Source organism: Bubalus kerabau, chromosome 5 (assembly GCF_029407905.1).
Source record: "Bubalus kerabau isolate K-KA32 ecotype Philippines breed swamp buffalo chromosome 5, PCC_UOA_SB_1v2, whole genome shotgun sequence".
Taxonomy (NCBI): domain Eukaryota; kingdom Metazoa; phylum Chordata; class Mammalia; order Artiodactyla; family Bovidae; genus Bubalus; species Bubalus kerabau.
In genome coordinates this window covers 84620807-84638887 of record NC_073628.1, presented here as the reverse complement: position 1 = coordinate 84638887, position 18081 = coordinate 84620807, and the positions used below count along the sequence as shown (strand labels likewise).

The window sequence follows — 18081 nt, the reverse complement described above, 5'->3', positions numbered from 1 at the left end:
CTAATGTCATTTCTGTAGTCTAAAATAAATACAAAATAAACAGTGTGTAATAAGTCATTAGCAAAAAAAAAAAGGGCAAGAAATGTGTTTTAAAATGGTATATGGCATAACCACATTTATTTAAGAATATATTCCAGTATCAAAGGGCAAAGTTCAGCAATGCAAAACTGCAGTTACTTTTACACCAACCTAGTAGCAAAAGAAAAGTGATGAGTAAGAACACAAACCCAGGATCTCTCACATTGAGAAGGGTGGAGTAATAGGACTCCACGTAAGAGGAGGAGCAGTGGTCACAGGGGATGACTCAGGAAAGTGTTGCATCACAAAAACTAAGGGAGTACAGTTTTAAGAGGAAACGGTTAGCAGCCTCAGGTACATGCAAGATGTCTGATACCATCAGACAAACAGGAGACCCTAATCCTCACAGTATTTCACTAGAGCAGGCAAAGCAGAAGCCAGATGGAGAAGTGATTGAGAGGCTCAGAAGTAGAGGCAGTGATTGTATACCATTTTGTGGAGTCTGACTATGAAGATTTGAATCCTACCTCTGCCACTTACCAGTTTTTTGACCTGTTGCAAGTTAATCTGTTTTCTTCATGTTTAAAATGGAGATTGTAATACCTTATATTAATTCTTCTATGAGGATTCTGAAAGTTAATGCATGTAAAGTTCTTTAAAAAGTACCTGTATATATTTTACATGTGATAGATGTTAGCTATTATCATTACTAAGGAAGAGAGAGGAGAGATTAAATGTTTGCTAGAGAAAGGGCTGGTGGTTGAGTTATTAATGTTTGATTGTTTGGTTTGGGGGAGTATGGAGGGAGACAGGTACTTCCTGTTAGTAACTTGGTTTGAACCTGAGACTTTAACTTCTACTATAATGGAAGGCTGTCTGGACTAAGAAGAACCTGTTTAGAAATCTGTAGACTTTCTAATCCTAGTTTGCTGTTAACTCTTGGGTTACAGTGTTTGTCACCTACCGTTCCAATTTCCTACAGAAAGAAATAATAATTCCTGTTTACCAAGCTGCCAGTTATTGTAAAGTAAAACTGATAATCTTGAATGATGTTTCTTATCCTTGAGATTTTCTCTCAAATCTTCTGTAACTCCTGTAGACTCAGTTTATAAATTCACTCCTCTAGGTACCCATAAAAATCTTGTACATGCCCCTCCAGGTTCCCAAAAAACTTTGTACATGCCCTTATTACATCATTCGTCACATTGGTGGTGGTGTGATGCTCCCCCACCAGTCTGTGAACTGCAGTGCTCTCTATCCAGTGCCTGGCATATTACAAACCCTCAATAAACATCAGGTTGAATTGATTATAGAAAAATGAGTGGATCTGATACTTGGAAGCTCTATTGCTTGAGCATCACAAATTTCAAAAACTTTAAAAATATTTCTATGTAATTGTCTACTTATTGTTACCTTTTCTGAATTACTTAATTGTTTAATGTCAGAAAGGCAAAGGTCCTTCATTTGATTAAGCCTAATGTCTAGTCAGGATTATCAATATTGTTGAAGTAGCTTTTTGTGTTAATTCAACATCAGTAATTCTAAAGGCCTAATTGAGCACTTACCATTAAAAAGGGTAAGAATTTGGTAGTAAATGCCTGAAGCAAAACTAGTTAATTAAATGCTTTGTTTAAATGCTAACTAGCACTAAATCAGTTATTCAGATCCTTTTTGTACTCTTATTTCAAGTTGCCACCACCAACCTTTCCAGCAAAGAGATTGGCCATCACTTGATGGATCATTCCTTGGTGGGTGACTGTGCAAGGTCCAGTGAAAACTTGATTACCACTCTTAGATGGAGCCTGAACAACTTTCTTTACTTTCCTGTCTTCCAGTTTTTTCCGAAAATGCCTGTTCTTTCAACCTATCAGAACTATGTCTTTATATGTATGTTTATATACTTTGTCTGTTAATACATATTAGTCATTGAGAGTCATGTGTGTAAATATTTGTAACGTAGTATTCTCCTTTCTTTGTTGAAGCGCTCTCCATCCTGTACTCCAGCTAGCAAAGGCAGACGTGTAAGAGACTACTGCACTTGTGTGCCCATCCCGATGCCCTCTACCCTCTCTTTTATCCTTTTTGCCTGTGGTTGCAGCACATGCTAATGTTTTTGTGGTGTATTACATTTATTGCATGCTTTGTGCTGCTGCTCTTGCTACTGCTACTCTGCTTTTCTGTATTTTCTTTTTTTGTTGTTTTTTTGGCTTTGGCCGCAAAGCTTTAGGAATGTTCATATAAATTTCTATAACCAAAATACTAAAATTGTAAAGTATCTTTTTTATTTTGATGGGGTGAAAAAGTGATCCTAAAGTATGCTCCCTAAATTATGCTCCCTAAATTGGCCACATACAAAGTAAATGAGTTTCTAAATAATCCAGTGTAAGCAATTATGTAGAGATTCGTAGAGATTTTAATTATGTAGAAAGAAAGCTTGGTAATTCACATCATGCAAAATTCAAAAAAGATTTTGGATAAAGTATGGATCTGACTGATTATAATTTTTATAAATCAATTCTGGAGAAATCTTTGATAGATTTTTTAGCATAGTTCAAAGCTGTATTCCCAAATACCTTGTATTTAGAGATTTGAGGCAATGATGTTGATAATCATTTATATTCTAAGATATTTCCAAGATTGAAAAAAACATTTATAGCTTTCTTTATACATGTATTGATTACAAGCTATAACCATCTTCCTGTGCTAAACCCAATCCAGTGTTTCTCAACCTGAAATGGGCAAGCCACTATCTCTATGCTGTAAATATGTCCTGAATGGGGAGTCTGTTTGTGAAAAGGTCTCAAATTTTTCTAAACCAGCCTCCACCCCAACACCAATATACACACTTTCAGACTCACTAGTTGAAAAGATAGCTGACACAGTTTGCTCTGGTTTTCATAGGTAATGTAAATAACAACATTCAAAAGGAAAATCTATGATCGATACAAATTTCAAACTTTCTCTTGTCAGCTTCATGATTTTTGGTGTTGATCAGCACCTTCAGTCCATAATTTTGGACTGGGAAAGTTCTAAAGGGAATTATCTGGTTTATGGAGGGCATGGGAAACAGTGGGTCTCTCCACAAGCAGTGGACCCACTGCTTCCTGTGCTCTTATCTTCAGGTGTGATGGACAGTTGATTGTAAAATAAACATGATTAACCCTAGCATAGCATATGTTTTCAGGCTACTGTTTAATAATGAATAAGCAGTTCAGATCCAATGATATGGCAAGTAGAACTGCGACTTCAACTGATATCTCATTAATTAAAGAAGTTGATGAAAAGATTGCTGGTTAACTGACTTATTATTTTTATATTTGGGTATTTGGATTTGTCCAATCTGAATATATGTTAATTAGAAGAAAAGACCAAAATGTTGTGTGCTGAGTTATATTTGGTTCAAATAATTAGTCTGTGGATTGACTGCTTTATTAACTGTTTGGTTTTGAATAAGGTTATCCTTCAGAGAGATTTTCTTTTTCTGGTTAAATTTATCATTACTTATGTTTCTTGCCTTGTAGATCTCTGCCCATACAGAATATTTTGGTGAATCTTTAAATAAAAAATTTTGAGGGAAATAGCTGTTATAAGGCCCCTGCTATTTATATTTTAATCTATAGGATATAATTAAGTCACACTTTACTAGAGCCTATTGGCTTATAATTACATATGGTTTTTTAAAATGCAGATGTGATAGGCTTGGTAATTTCCTTTCCAGGCTTCCCTTAATTTTTCCTTATTGAATATTTGGCAGATAAGAAGTCAGGTAATGTCTATGAGGGAGATGATTAAAGAGTTACCAATTATTCAACAATTAAATAAAAACAGAATAATGAGTAACCTTCATAGTCCCTGGAAACATCCATGAAAGCAGCAGGACACAAACAGTTACCACTTCTAACAGTGACCTTGAATCTAACTGTGGCATACAGTTCTTATGTCACATACTGTGTTTTTAGACAAGAAATACATGATATTTTCATAAATTTAAAATTCTTTAAGTGACTGAAATGTTATATTTCCCATGTGCTCTAAAGCCTCATTTATAATCTAGATATTTATGTACTTTTTATGTGGTTTAGTTTAATTAATCATAGTATAAAAAAGATTTGTTATTAATATTATTAATGTCTGAGTACAGATTATGGAAAGTTTTATAATGTTTTCATTAATAGTGAGAAACACTGAGTATCTTTTGGATTATTCCTTTAGAAATTAAAGCAGAGACTATAAATAGCCAACATGTGGCTGGGCTTTATTATGTGTTTTCTTAGAACATGTGTAATTTCTCCAGAGTAGATATTGAAATGAATAAGCTGAAAATAATTTAAGGAGAAAATTTTCATAAAGAGAAACAAGTTACATCATTTGTAACTAGTAAGATTACACTTACAGGTCATAAGCTTCAGTAATTTATTATTTGTTTTAGAATGATAGAATGATAAAATATATTTACTGTTATCTAAATGACATGCAATACTGGTTTTTAAATCATAAAGTGAAAGTGAAGTTGCTCAGTCGTGTCTGACTCTTTGCAACTCCATGGACTATAGCCCTTCAGGCTTCTCCATCCATGAAATTTTCCAGGCAACAGTACTGGAGTGGGTTACCATTTCCTCCTCCAAGGGATCTTCCTGTCCCAGGGATCGAACCTGGGTCTCCCGCATTGCTGGCAGATGCTTTTACCATCTGAGCTACCAGGGAAGCCCTTTAAATCATAAGCACAATTAAAAGAAATAACTATTTCACTGAAAGCTTGAGGTTACAACATGTTTCTGAATAGTAAAAATTGGGTTACTTTCCTCTTTGTTTCTAAATACTTCCAGCTACAGGATAAAGAAAATTGATGAAAATTTGAATTTTTTTCCCATTAACTTTGAGTTTTATATTTACCAATACAAAACAATGTATTAGATACAAGCTATTTTTAAATCTCTTATCAAATTCATATCAAGTCTTGGTATCTTTTTCTTTTAAAACTAGGTTTCTTCTGTGAATGTTTTGCTACTTGTTCAAATCTATAATTATTTTTGGAGTAGAAAAGACCCATTAATACATATTCAAGAAAGTCATTTTTGATCTTTTTATTATTTATAAGAAGGCCATATTGCATAATTTGAGAAAATCTGGAATAGTGGGTCATCTAAAAATCAGATCTGAGCCAAAGCGGAAAAAATTTTCTATTTCACCATGCTGTTCTAAAAACACATTTTGTGGGTTATTCATTAGAGAAATCCTAATAAATTCAGGAAACATTATGGACTTTTTACATGACATTGTTATGCATTGTGAATAATATGCTGATATTAGGCTTTTCTGTTTTTTTTTCCCTAAGCAGTAGAGCATTAAGTAAAAGTGACATTAAAGTATGGTAAATATTTCTAATACTTATTCATCAGAATAACTCCTTAAAGTATGTTTACTTAGAAAAAAGAATCAGTTAATCAAAAAATAGAAAAAGAATCACTTTTACATAAAGAGGTTTCGCAGTAGATCGCAGCTTATAAAATATTGAGTGAAGTGCTCATTATTGTTAGTGTGTTAGTAGCTCAGTCGTGTCCAACTCTTTGCGACCCCATGGACTGTAGCCCACCAGGCTCCTCTGTCCATGAAATTCTTCAGGCGAGAATACTGGAGTGGGTTACCATGCCCTCCCTTCTCCAAGGGATCTTCCCAACCCAGAGATTGAACCAAGATAGCTTATACTGTTCAGTTAAGATCTGTTTCCAAGATCTTCCTTTGGATTATATCACAATATACTGTCGAATTAATATAAGCTATTTATTGTTCCTTATTATTTTCCCTCTTTTATCATTCTTTCTATAATCATAAACTCAATTGTCAATTTAAGATATCTCTGCTATGATATTTTGGTATATCATATTTATTAGCTTTTCCTGCATTATTAAGTCATTGTTTACATTTAATGCTGTAATTATTTTTATAACACAAATAATTTTTAACTTCCTTAGTTTTAATATAATATTAATTATATTGGTTTCAAAGGTAAAAGTAGCTAATATGCTATTAATTGCTTTGCTGTCATATTATACCTAAATCATTGCCAATTATTAAAATTAGTTTTAGGCTATCTATAAATCCTGGCATATAATCACTGAGTATTCTGAAAGTTTAGTAAAATTAATTGCTTTTAGTAGCTAGAATAAGCCATTTATTATAAAGGCATTGGTAGCATGTAATTATAGATAAAATTAATAACATCTTAAAAGCATAGTTGTGTTGGGGTTAACATTTTGCAGAAGGGAATATGTAAGCAGTATTGTATTTTTCTTGTTAATGGTAACTCTTTTGAGATGTCGTTTACACTGGTAGTAATCCAGAAAGGAAAGAAAATATTAAGACCTATTAATCTAATTAGCTGTTAGCTTTTTAAAAGACCTGGGAAGTGTTTTTTTTAAGTTTGATATTCAACATTTTTTTGCCATGAGTTTATTCATTTTTACCAAATTTTTGTGTCCTTGTTTTTATGAGAAACACACTTGGAAAATAAAGTGGTAATTTTTAAACTTCATTTATATATGCATGTTTTTTGTTAAATCACAGTATCATTGTAAATGGCATAGTTCACCTCTTTAATTTGGTCAGTTAATGCCATTTCAAAATATTATTTCAGTATTTCTTACTTTGAATTTTGTTAAACAAAATTAACTTGATTTTGTTTAATCTCTGGAATTTATTTTTACTTTAAGAGCATAAAGCTCCAAAAAGTTAGTGTGGAAATTTTCATTATTCTGTTTTACTGTATTTAGGATGAGTTATTTTTAAAATTTTAATGTTTTCCACTCCTGAATAACCAGTTTTGATCTCTTTCAACTAGGAAAATAATTTTAAAGTCTGTTCTCATTTCTGTTGTTTTTTCATTTTATTGATGAGCAAAAATGTGTTAGGAGAAAAAGATTTATAAATGACAGTAATTCTTCGGAAGGGCCAAGAGGTATGTGCTTAAAGCCTCAATCATTCCTTAAGAGTCACTGATGTATATAATTATGGATTAAGCTGTGATCATGTTTTTCTTTTTCCTTTGCCAATATTAAACTGTCATAATGTCACATATGTTAGTAAATATTTTAGCTACCAACTTGATTTTTAGACTTGACAGTTGTCATGATGTGAACCTCTCATTAGAACACATATGGCTTAAAGTGGTATATCCCAATTTTAGCACAAGAAAGTATATAAACAGCGTGTCCACATTCTGTCAGCTTGTGTCCCTATGGCACAAAGTGCAGGCCTGCTTTAAAGTTTCAGCCAGTACTACTAGAAGCACCAGTCTCTTACCTTTCTCATTTTTGAAGAGTTTTAAAGTAATTGGACCCAGAGGAACAAAGCCACTATATTAGCTATATTAAGTTTTCTTCTCCCAGAAAATTTTTATGGTCTTAACTCACTGTCTTATTTTAAAATCTATTTCAACCTAAACAGAACCAAATCATTTCTGAATTCTCTTTATCACCTTTTTTAAGCAGCATTATCCTTCACATAGGAACTTCTGATTTTATGTCTTTTAAGCTGTGAGCTAAAGGCTTCTGTGTGACAGGTCAGAAGCTTACATTTTCTTAAAATAATCCAGTTTTTTCAAGTAGCAAATCCTCTATTTGGACACTTCTTTGAAACTTTATGAGATCATTAACTCTTGATTATTTGAATCAGTTTTAAAATTCTTATTAGTGTAAAATGTATCAGTATTGCTTTGCTTATCAATTCCATTTTAATTGAACCCACTCACCCATAAACTTTTTATCAGCTTGCAGTTTATATAATCTTAGGGAAACCAGAAGGAGATTTTTAGAAAATAAAAGACTTTTTTGCCTTATTCCCAACCTAGGGTCATATTTCAGATTAACAGGTAAGATGGATAACTTTCTCCATGGCTGTCCCTCAGTGAAATTGTGAGCTAGGCAAAATTTGTCTGGAGTGCCATTTGCTTCCTTTCTATCTGTTCCTGGTCAAAGTTCCTTGTCAGCCTCCATGATCTCTAAATTGTTTTGAATGTGTCTGCTATGGAGGTTCCTTGGTATAACGAAGAATACTGAGTTTGGAGTCAAGAGATGAAATTTGGGCCTGGCTTCCCCACCTTTAAGTCATACTAGTTTTATGAAGTTATGTACATCTCACACACTGAGCTAACATACAGCTGGGATGTGTCAGTTCAGTGGTTCAGTTTTTAAAATATGAAATACTCTCCTAGCTGTTAGTACATGGCTGCTACTCCAAGTCCCCTGGGTGCCCTTCCTGGGATCCTTCCTCTCCCCACCTCTCCCTAATCCTACAGCTAAAGGTTTAAGGCTCAGCTGGTGGCCATCTTAGTTGGCCCCACCAAAGTCTTCCCTTGTAATTTGCCAGAATACCTGCCCATGCCCACTACCAAGAGAGGCCACATGTGGGCACCAGCAGAGGGCTACTCCAGGACTGGCTAGCCAGCTAGCCAGTCCCTGAAATAGGAACCATAATAATAACAAATTTTTTTAAAAACCTTTTGAGTATATATTTAAAATCCTTAAGCTGATTGCTCTTATTATTGATCCGTAATAAATGATGATTTACAGCAAATACTAATCTAAGCATTGTTCTTGCTGTACAACATATTTGAAACCAGTTTCCTAATCCTCCCGAGTCATCTTCATTGCCTTTCATTTAAAAAACCCAATCCTGGTAATTCTGAAAATTGCAAAACTGAATATATCATCAATCAGTGTGCACCATAGGACTGTTTATGCTAAATTTTAACCCAAAGCGTCTTCAGCTACTAAAAATACTTGGTTAAAAGGGTGCAACTGAATATAAGTGTGAATATTTCTACTGCTGCAAAATAAAAAGACGATTTAATTTAGTGACAAAGCTGACAGGTTAGTTTCTTTTCCTTTCAACTAATGCCTTATAGCAAACCAAGTTTCATTCTTACCAAGGACAAAATTATTTCTAATCTGCAGAACATACTTCTGTTAAGTACTCTGCATTTATTTCACTTGTATGATTTATTTTGTGAAATACAAGTAAAGAACATACAGTAGCTCAAAGTAACAGATGAGTGGTGAAGACTGGAGCATTTTGTTAACTGTTGTTATCTTAACCTTTCTTTAAAGCTAGTGGTTATGAGTCTGTATAATGACACATCCCTGTTGTGAATATTCAGAGTAAAGTTTGTTATTCTCCTTTCTTGAGAATGTTGCCATGATCATGCCTTGAAGAAATTTACTAAGAGCTGCACATTGTTTAAAAGTGATGTCTTGGGTTTTTGTTTTTCCTGACTTATTTTCCTAGACTGATCCCGTTGAGAACACATATGTACGGAATCCGAACGTCAAGTTTTACATCCAGTCAAGGTCCACCTCTCCTTCCACATCTAGTGAAGCTGAGCCAGTTAAGGTGCCTCATTGGAGCAGTCTTGCTTCTCAACTTTTCACTTGTGTCAGGAAAGAGGGACTTGCAAAAACAAGTGAAATCTGACTCTCCTCCTTTTAACAAATGTTTTGTGTAATAAATCACAGCATATTGGAGATCATTACATTTGACTGATAATATAGATAGGATTGTAAAACTGAAGTAAATAATGGTCCCCCCAATTTCAACCTGAAATAGAAAAGAACTTTATTTAAAGTAGTCTATATTTTAAGTAGAGAGCTATATTGAACAGAGGACAGAGTTATGTGAATTTTGGAATTATAAAAACTATAGATACATGGCAATGTCAGGTGCCATTCTCATATTTTAATTCTAATAAATCTAATGAAGATACGATGTAACTGTTCCTTCATAAGCAGAACTTAAAACTGCCACTGCTGGCAACTCAATAGTTTATTATAAGTATTAATCAGCAGTAGGTATGCAACTAAATCATGCCTTTAATAATGCAAAAATAGTGTATTTGCACCTTAAGTAAGTAAATGATTTTAAACAGCCAATTAGTCAATTTTTCTCAACAGAGATCTTTTCTCAACAAGTCAGAAGGATATATTATTCCTCAGTTAATGCCGTCCTGACTCAGATGCAGTTCCGATTATTTACTCAAGCATGATAGTTCTGACATAGCTCCTTTGCCTCCCACTTGGTCTTCAGAGCTGTGTCTGGCATTCCAGGTGAAGCAGAGAGTCCCCTTTGGAAAGCTGTCTGAAGTGAAGTTTGAGGTGTAGTCAGATTCTAACTTGATTTTTTTCCAACCCCGTGGTGTATACTACCTCACACAGGTTAAGTTGATGACACCATCTGATTTTTTAGATTATCATTGTTTTAATATTTTGAGTTCATGCATTTTTATTTTAATGTTAAAATATTTCAAGCATACAAAAAATAATATTAGAACCACCCACATAACCACCATCCACACATTTAAGATGTGTAAATATTTTGCTCCAAAATTTGTATTAAAAAGAAAGAAAATATTCCAGACAGTTGAAACATCCTACCCTATACCATTCCCCCTCCCCTTTCCCAGGCATATCTGAATAACCTGAAATCGAGGTACTCCTTTTCTTCCTTACTTTTACATGTTTATTTCATTTGTATTCATAAACAATAATATAATAGTGTTTGTTGTATATTTAAAGTTTACACAGAGGTTATCTGCATCATATAAAGATACATGTCCACTTTGTTCATTCATTGTAACTATTGCATTATATCTCATTGTATGAATATACCACAGCTATTTATCCATTCTCCTGTTGTTGGATATTTAGGTTGTTGCCAAGTTTTTGTTATTACAATTCATGCTGAAGTGAACGTCCTAACAGCTGTCTGCTTTTGCACATGTGCAGAGTTTGTTTAGCCTATATACCTAGAAGTGGAATTATTGGATTGTGTGGCATATGCATTTCAGCTTTAACTAGATCTTGTCAAATTATTTTCCACAGTGGTTGGACCAATTTTCACTCCCACCAGCAGTGTGTGTGAGTGAGTTCCTCTATTTCCCCACATTCTGCCAACCCTTTGTACTGTCAGACGTTAACTTTTATCTATTTGATGGGTATTGAGTGGCATTTTTGTTTTAATTTGCATTTCTCTGATTTCAAGTGTTATTCAACATCTTTTTATGTGTTATTGAGCATTGGTGATTTGTCTGTTCATGTCTTTTGTCTGTTGTTCTATTGAATTATTTTTTTCAGTTGTTTTGTAATTGTTCTCTATGTATTCTGGATACTAATTCCTAGCTGGCTATATGCGTGGCAAATATTTTCTTCCAGTCTGTGGCTTATTTAAAATTTTGATTTTTTATATCTTTTTGTCTTGCAACAGTTTTTATTTTAATGTAGTTATATTTATCAATTTTTTCTTTTATGACTTCTGCTTTTTGTCTTTTTAAAACAGTTCTTCCCTATGCAGCAGTTATAAAGATTATCTTCCATATTTTCTTCTAAAAGTTTTTAAATTTTGCTTTTACGTGTTTGGGACTTTAAACAAACTAACCTTTGTTGTTAGGTGTTATGAGAAATGGGGTACTAATCTATTTTTCTCATATAAACAACCAGCTCTCCTGTATTTCCTCTATTGATTTGTAAAGCTGTCTCTGCTTTTTATATAAATGGGTCTCTCTGGGGATTCTCTATTCTCTTTCATTGTTCTTTTTGTCTATTTCTGCACCAATGTCACATTGTCTTATTGTAGCCTTAAAATAATTCCTGATGCCTGTTATGATCAGCCACTCCCAAGTACCTTGTTCCTTTACTTCTTGACCTTTTCGTTTTATATATAATTTTTAGGTTCGGCATATAGGTTCCATGTAAAGCTTTTGATTGGATTTAAATTTATAGATTATCTAAGGAGAATTCATCTCTTTGTGGTATTGGGCGTTTTGGTCTATGAACAATGTCTAGGTACTCTTTTTATATCCTTCAATGAAGTTTCATTATTTTCTTCATGAACATGCTCCAAATTGCTTGTTAGATTTGTTCCTAGATACCTTAAAGTTTTTATTGCTCTGGTGAATGGGACCTTTTAAAAATGTTTTCTAAACTAGGTGTTGCTATTCTTTATGAATTCTGTTGATCTTGGATTCAGCACCCCTACTTCACTCCTTCTAATTCTGAAAACTTCTCTTGGACTTTCTGTGTAAATTCAAGTGACAATTCTGTTTCCTATGAATTTTTCTTTAGTAACTTTCAAAAAGGTTTTGTATTCCTCTCTGTTATTTCATGGTTTTTTTTTTAAATATTAAATTGAGTTTAATACTTTTTTCAAGCTTGAAATTAGAACTAAACTCACAATTAAATAGAAAACTCTGAGAAGCCCACCTAAATTCCATGTGTATAAAATATTTGGGTTTTGGAGCTTATATGGTAACAGAGACAAAAAGGGACCATTCATTTTTTCTCTTAATGTTTTAGAATATTCTGTAATTTTATACAAAGCTAGCTTTTTCCTCTTGCTTGCTTAGCATCCTAAAGGAAGTCATTCTTTGTGTATTTTTTTTTTACACTTTGCTAATAAGTGATCTCTCTTTTTTCCACAAAAGCATCCAGTAAAATCCTTTCATTCAAAGAAATATCTTAATAGAAATACTGCATAAAGATATAACTTGTAGTTAAATTTCTGTCAGTTCTGAATTCCAATCATATTAAATAATCTAACTCCCTTCTTAGAAATTACTTTCTTCACAAAATCCCACTAATCAACCCATCAATCAGTATATCTCTATATCTGTCTCACAGGTGCTCGCTCACTCTCTCTTAATCTCTACACACAAACACACAAATCCACAGAATTGTATTCCATATGTGTAGTATGCATTCTGTATACAGAAGTCAAAGGAGTTAAAGGATTCTTCTAAATATTTTATTATAAATCTTGATAAAAACTCTTTCATATATTTTATAGAATTAATATGGTATTTTCAGTTGAACTTGAAAATTAAAATTTAATATCCTCATTTTTATGTAGGCAAGATGCTATGACTTTCTTATGTTTGTCTATAGATTCTCTTTTACAACTTACTTATTTTTAAATTTCCAGATTGAAGTAGTTTTTACAAATTGAACAAATACTAATGTTTTATTTGTAGATATTGCAGACAGAATTTAAATTATCAACAGTGAGAATTTTAGTTCCTTGAGATAATTTTTCCTTATTGCTATTTTGTTTGGCTGTACTTACATTTATTTTTAATGATGTTTGAAGTAGATGGAGTGTTTTATGACGTTTATTTCCTCTTTTCCCCTGGATTCAGACTGTAGACTCTACTCCACTTCCAGTTCATACACCAACCTTAAGGAAAAAGGGATGCCCTGGCTCAACTGGCTTTCCATCGAAGGTATTCAATCTAGTTATAAGCATGGTGTGTTCTAAAAAACAGAGAGAGAGAATGGATTTCTTCTGCTTTTTGTATTTGGCATGATTTTTACTACTGGTTTCCTCAAAATTACAAACATAAAAGCTGAGAAAGAGAATAAATTCTATATGAATGGAAATAATCACCACTGAGAAAGGTAGGACAAACATGCAAATTGTTTTGCTTTATTTCCATCTTCTGAAATTCACTGTTTTGAAGTCTGTTAGTATGGAATGAGCATATACCATCTAACCCAACCATCTCATTCCTTAATAAAAAATTTTACACAGAACTATAAAGAGATGCTTACTGCTGTTTATGTTAGCAGAGTTGGAAATAGGAGAAAGATAGGTAAAATATGGCTGAAGTGCAACAAAATCACATTTATATAAGTTATCAACACCCAAATGTGTCTAATTCATAAGGATATATACATATCCAAGGACCTGTGTAGATCACATTAGATTGGGTGATCGATTTCATGGGGAAAGATTGACAGTGGATCATCAGGATGAATTTTTTTTTTTTAAGTAAGACAAAATTAAATTGGAGGGCCCTCCACGAAGCTCTGGTGATAATATTTGATAATATTTCATGGACTGAATAATAACTTAATTTTTGTACACCTATTGTCCCTCTCCACAAAATAAAGTTTACTTCATGGTTTCTAAAAGATTGAATCTACAATTATCTCAATATAAAAGTATTTAAAAGGGAAAAAAAGTTATTTAAAAAATATTTAAGAAGGGTTTGCTCCAAATAAAGTCACCTTTATTTATCTGGTATAGTGTTGAATCCTAATTGTGTACAACCACTAGTTTGTAAGTTTTCAAGAAGGATTGGCTCTACTTTGTTCTCACATCTTTTATTAAAAGTATTTTACCTCATCCATTGAGTAGCTTGAAGTCTGCAGCACTGACAAAATAGGAATGAAAAGAACACTTCTTCATAGCCACCTCTTTAAATTTTGAGGTTATAGTTATTTCTCATTATACTCCAAATTACTGCATAACCTAAAATTAATGTGTTCATGCTTTAGGTTTAATGCCCTTTTACTAGACTTTTTTTTTGTCTTCCTCCAGCTACCTTTTGTGGAAGTATTAGAAATCAGATATTGACCAGAAGACAAGAAAGGGGATCTTAGAAACCTCCAGAAGCCAAGTAGTCTAGAATTTAGGACTGAATAGACCCTGGAGTCACACACCACTGAAGCAACTTAGCACGAGCACATGTTATATATTATACTATCCTTAGTTGGAATTAGTGAAACATGGGCCTTTTAATCTTTATTAATAAATAATGTCTATGTCTTACAGTTTAACCAGCACTTGATCATTTAAAATTAATGTTCTGCTAAAATGTTGTTTATATTTCCTATTGTTGCATACTCAGTTAAAATTATGATATTCTGAGTAGATCTCTGGAGGAAAAGTATATAATGAATGTGTTTTGTAAGTAATTTTTGGATAGTGTGCAGTAATACTATTAAATTTGTTACTGGCACAGTTGTTTCATTATTGTCATTTCAAACATGTCTTCTTATCTTTTGGAAAAAGGAAAAAAGGACAGAGTTACTTACCTTGAGCAGTTGACTACTCTTTCACTGTATTAAAAGCCTGCAGAACAAATTAGTAACAAACTGAATTGTTTCATTAATTCATTTTGAACAACTGAAAATGTTATCAGCACTAGAAATTTTACTCTAATAGTTCCTAAAAGTGCAAGAAACTAAGAATAAGATCAGTATACAGGAGAAATGTTGAGCAAAAATTGATGTGATGTTAACAAATTAGGTATTTTTCATAGGCATGAAGGCCCCTAGTGTTGACCTATGTCTTATGCCATCTGATTTTTTTTTAAGATCATATTTTTCATTTACATGTTTTTGAATAGTCAAACTTTGAAAGATGGCAGAATCAGATCTGGGCTTGACTTTTAACTCTACCAGTAACTAACTATTATTATTTAGTACTTATTTAATCCCTCTGAGTCTCACTTTATTCATCTATAAAAAGAAATATACCTAATCTTCCCAGAGGCATTGTCTCCATTAAATGAGATAATAGTTAAGCACTGGCACAATATCTGCACTTTGGCTTTTGCTCAGCCACATACAGAAATTATAAAGCCATTGAAAGACAGTCTGTATTCTACTTAGAATAAAGTCAAATCCCAGTGCTGCTTTGAAACTAGGTCCCAGGGAACTTCTGGAATAGATTGGTTTGCATGACTGCTTTAAATGCTGGATTTTCAGTCTGTCTCTGGAATAATACATGTGTGTTCTTATCTGCTCAAGTGTCATACTGCCTGCTTCCAAGGGAGGAAAGATATTTGTTAAACATATTATTTGTTCTTGGTCCCAGAAAATCAAATACATGATTTATAGTAGAGACAGGAGTTTTAAATTACTCTGTCTTTCATAAAATGATATAAAAGCCCATTTCTTTTTTTTATATAGGTATAAATATGGAAACTTTTACCCAACTCATTGCCAAAGCACAATCTGAGGAATTACAAAAGCCCTGATGTCAAAATTTGTGGGGGAAAAAAACCCTACAATTTATTTTATAACTTTTCAGGTGGCATTCAAGAGCAGTTGATTATCATTTAACTTCTTACATTATCTTTAGAACACGCCAGCTCAATATTGTCTAATAAAAATATTTGAAGTGTATGAATTATAGAAAGGAACTAGAAAACATAGCAGCTGGTGTGTTCACAGAGGTTCACATTATGGAAATGTGATTTTTATTAATCAATTTTTAAATGATTTTTATCCATTTGTTTTGCAGCGCAAGATTCATCAGTTTTTTGTCAAATCTTTTACTACTCCCACCAGGTGTCATCAGTGTACATCTTTGATGGTGGGTTTGATAAGACAAGGCTGTTCTTGTGAAGGTAAGAATTAAATAGTAAGAAAATGTGACTTTAGAGTCTTAACGTTTACTCCCTAAATTGTAATCAAAAAAGCTTTCTCTTTAGAAGGTATATAAATGTTTATTTATTTGACTTAATCATTTGCTTTTCTTTGGATAATAAACTGAGCACCTTGCTAAAGTCTGTTGAGTATTGGAAACTAGACAGTTCCTAGAAGCATGTTCTGGGGAGATACATTTGTGTTGCATTCACCTTTGTTTCATTATTCAGGTGAATTTGTGGTCCCCCAGATGGTAACCTATATGACAAAATAGGTGAAAGTTATTCTTGAATCTGTTCATTTAATTTTACTCTTGCTTAGTTTGTTAGAGAAGTTATTATTAAGTAAACAATGCGGCATCTTTTTAGAAATATTAAATGTCTGCTATAATGCCTCAAAAGATATTTTATTCCTAGTGTTAGTAGCAGAGGTTTCCCCCTACCATTCATTGATTCATCCATCACATGCTTGCATAACGCCTGCTCTCTGCTTTTAGGCATTGGGGATACAGTGTTCTATGTTTGACTAGTTCTCACAACTCACGTAGAAGATCCAGATTGTATTATCCTAACTAGTCTCTTAGATGCTTGGATTTAGAACAAAAGAAAATGGGCAGACATGAGAGATAAGAGAGTTGAGTTATGAATATGTGAAGTGATGAACATGAATGATGTTTTCCAGGGAAAACATAAGAGTGAAAAAGAGAGTAAATATGAGGACCAAGCCTTGGGAAACATAAATAAGGGGAGCTAAAAGATAAAGATAACATAATAATCTGAGAATGAATAAGCTCTGCCATTGACTAGGAAGGATCTAAAGTCTACAGGAAGAATTTGTACAGTTTTTAAGCCTTGTCTCATTGTGAAACTTAGCCAGTACTTACAAATGTGACTTTTTTAATCTGTTCATCAGAAGGAATCCTGGGCAACTGCTTGGCTTTAGGTCCCTTGTCATTTTTTATGAATCAGAATCCTTTGCAATTCTGTAGTAGGAATTTTTGAGATCTTTCCAACTCTCTTCCCTTCTCAGGTCCCATGCCATGAAATTGGGCCTGTCTTTCTTCAGACTCTTTGAAACTACCCTATAAAACAGTGGGGACACATTAGACTATGCCCAAGCTTTCATAAATGTTGTATAATGTGGTTATAGCCTCTCAAGATTCCTGTCATTTTAAGTCTTCTTGGTTGATTGAAGTTAGATTCAGTATAAGGCAATAATTTTGTTGTTTCCATTACCTGATGAAAGTGAGATTTTTTTGCTTAGTAAAACAAATTATAATTTGTTAGATCCTCTACTTAGAAGTGAATGAGCTGTCTTACAGAAGATGGATAGTTTTTGATAGTTAATGCTAGTCCCTCTTCTTTCTTTGTTGGTTTTATATCCATTTGTGATATTCAGTTCATTTCCCCATGTGTATGTGTTCCCATGATGCTACCGCTTCAGTTCCACTTTTATTCTTTCAAAATATTCTCCAGGATCCCCCCCTAGAGTAGGAATTGTCTGAATAGATATTCTTAGTCTGTCACCCCTCCAAACAAGCTTGTTCATTTTAGATATTTTAACCTTTAATTCTCAACCAACCAAGTCTCAATGGGAGAGAGTTTATTTTTATTTATCTCAGGTTCATCATGTAGGTATCAAGAGGTCTCATGCCATACTGTTAGTAGTAATGTATGCAGGCTCTGAGCCAGACTGCCTGGTTTTGAATTCCAGCAGTGTCACTTATGAGTTCTGTGACCCCCGCAAAGTCATATGTAAATGGTGGCGTTGTACCTCTCTTAGATTATTGCAGATTATTGCAAAAAATTAAAAACACCCAAGAAAGATAACTATTGTTATTATCTTAGTAGTAGTTTAAATATAT

At 33.2% G+C, this 18081-nt stretch overlaps 1 protein-coding gene across 13 annotated transcripts in view; it reads left to right on the top strand.

The window, feature by feature from the left end:
• The window catches only part of CDC42BPA (CDC42 binding protein kinase alpha), a 296694-nt gene that overhangs the window by 246763 nt on the left and 31850 nt on the right, over window positions 1–18081 (top strand). For 6 of the 13 annotated variants that reach the window (XM_055582031.1, XM_055582035.1, XM_055582033.1 and 3 more), the window contains 4 exons: window positions 2001–2039; window positions 9301–9405; window positions 13199–13282; window positions 16093–16198. In XM_055582031.1, coding sequence (XP_055438006.1) covers window positions 2001–2039; window positions 9301–9405; window positions 13199–13282; window positions 16093–16198 — 334 coding nt within the window. The remainder of the gene's footprint in view (window positions 1–2000; window positions 2040–9300; window positions 9406–13198; window positions 13283–16092; window positions 16199–18081) is intronic. The other 7 variants (XM_055582040.1, XM_055582039.1, XM_055582032.1 and 4 more) reach the window with 3 other exon arrangements.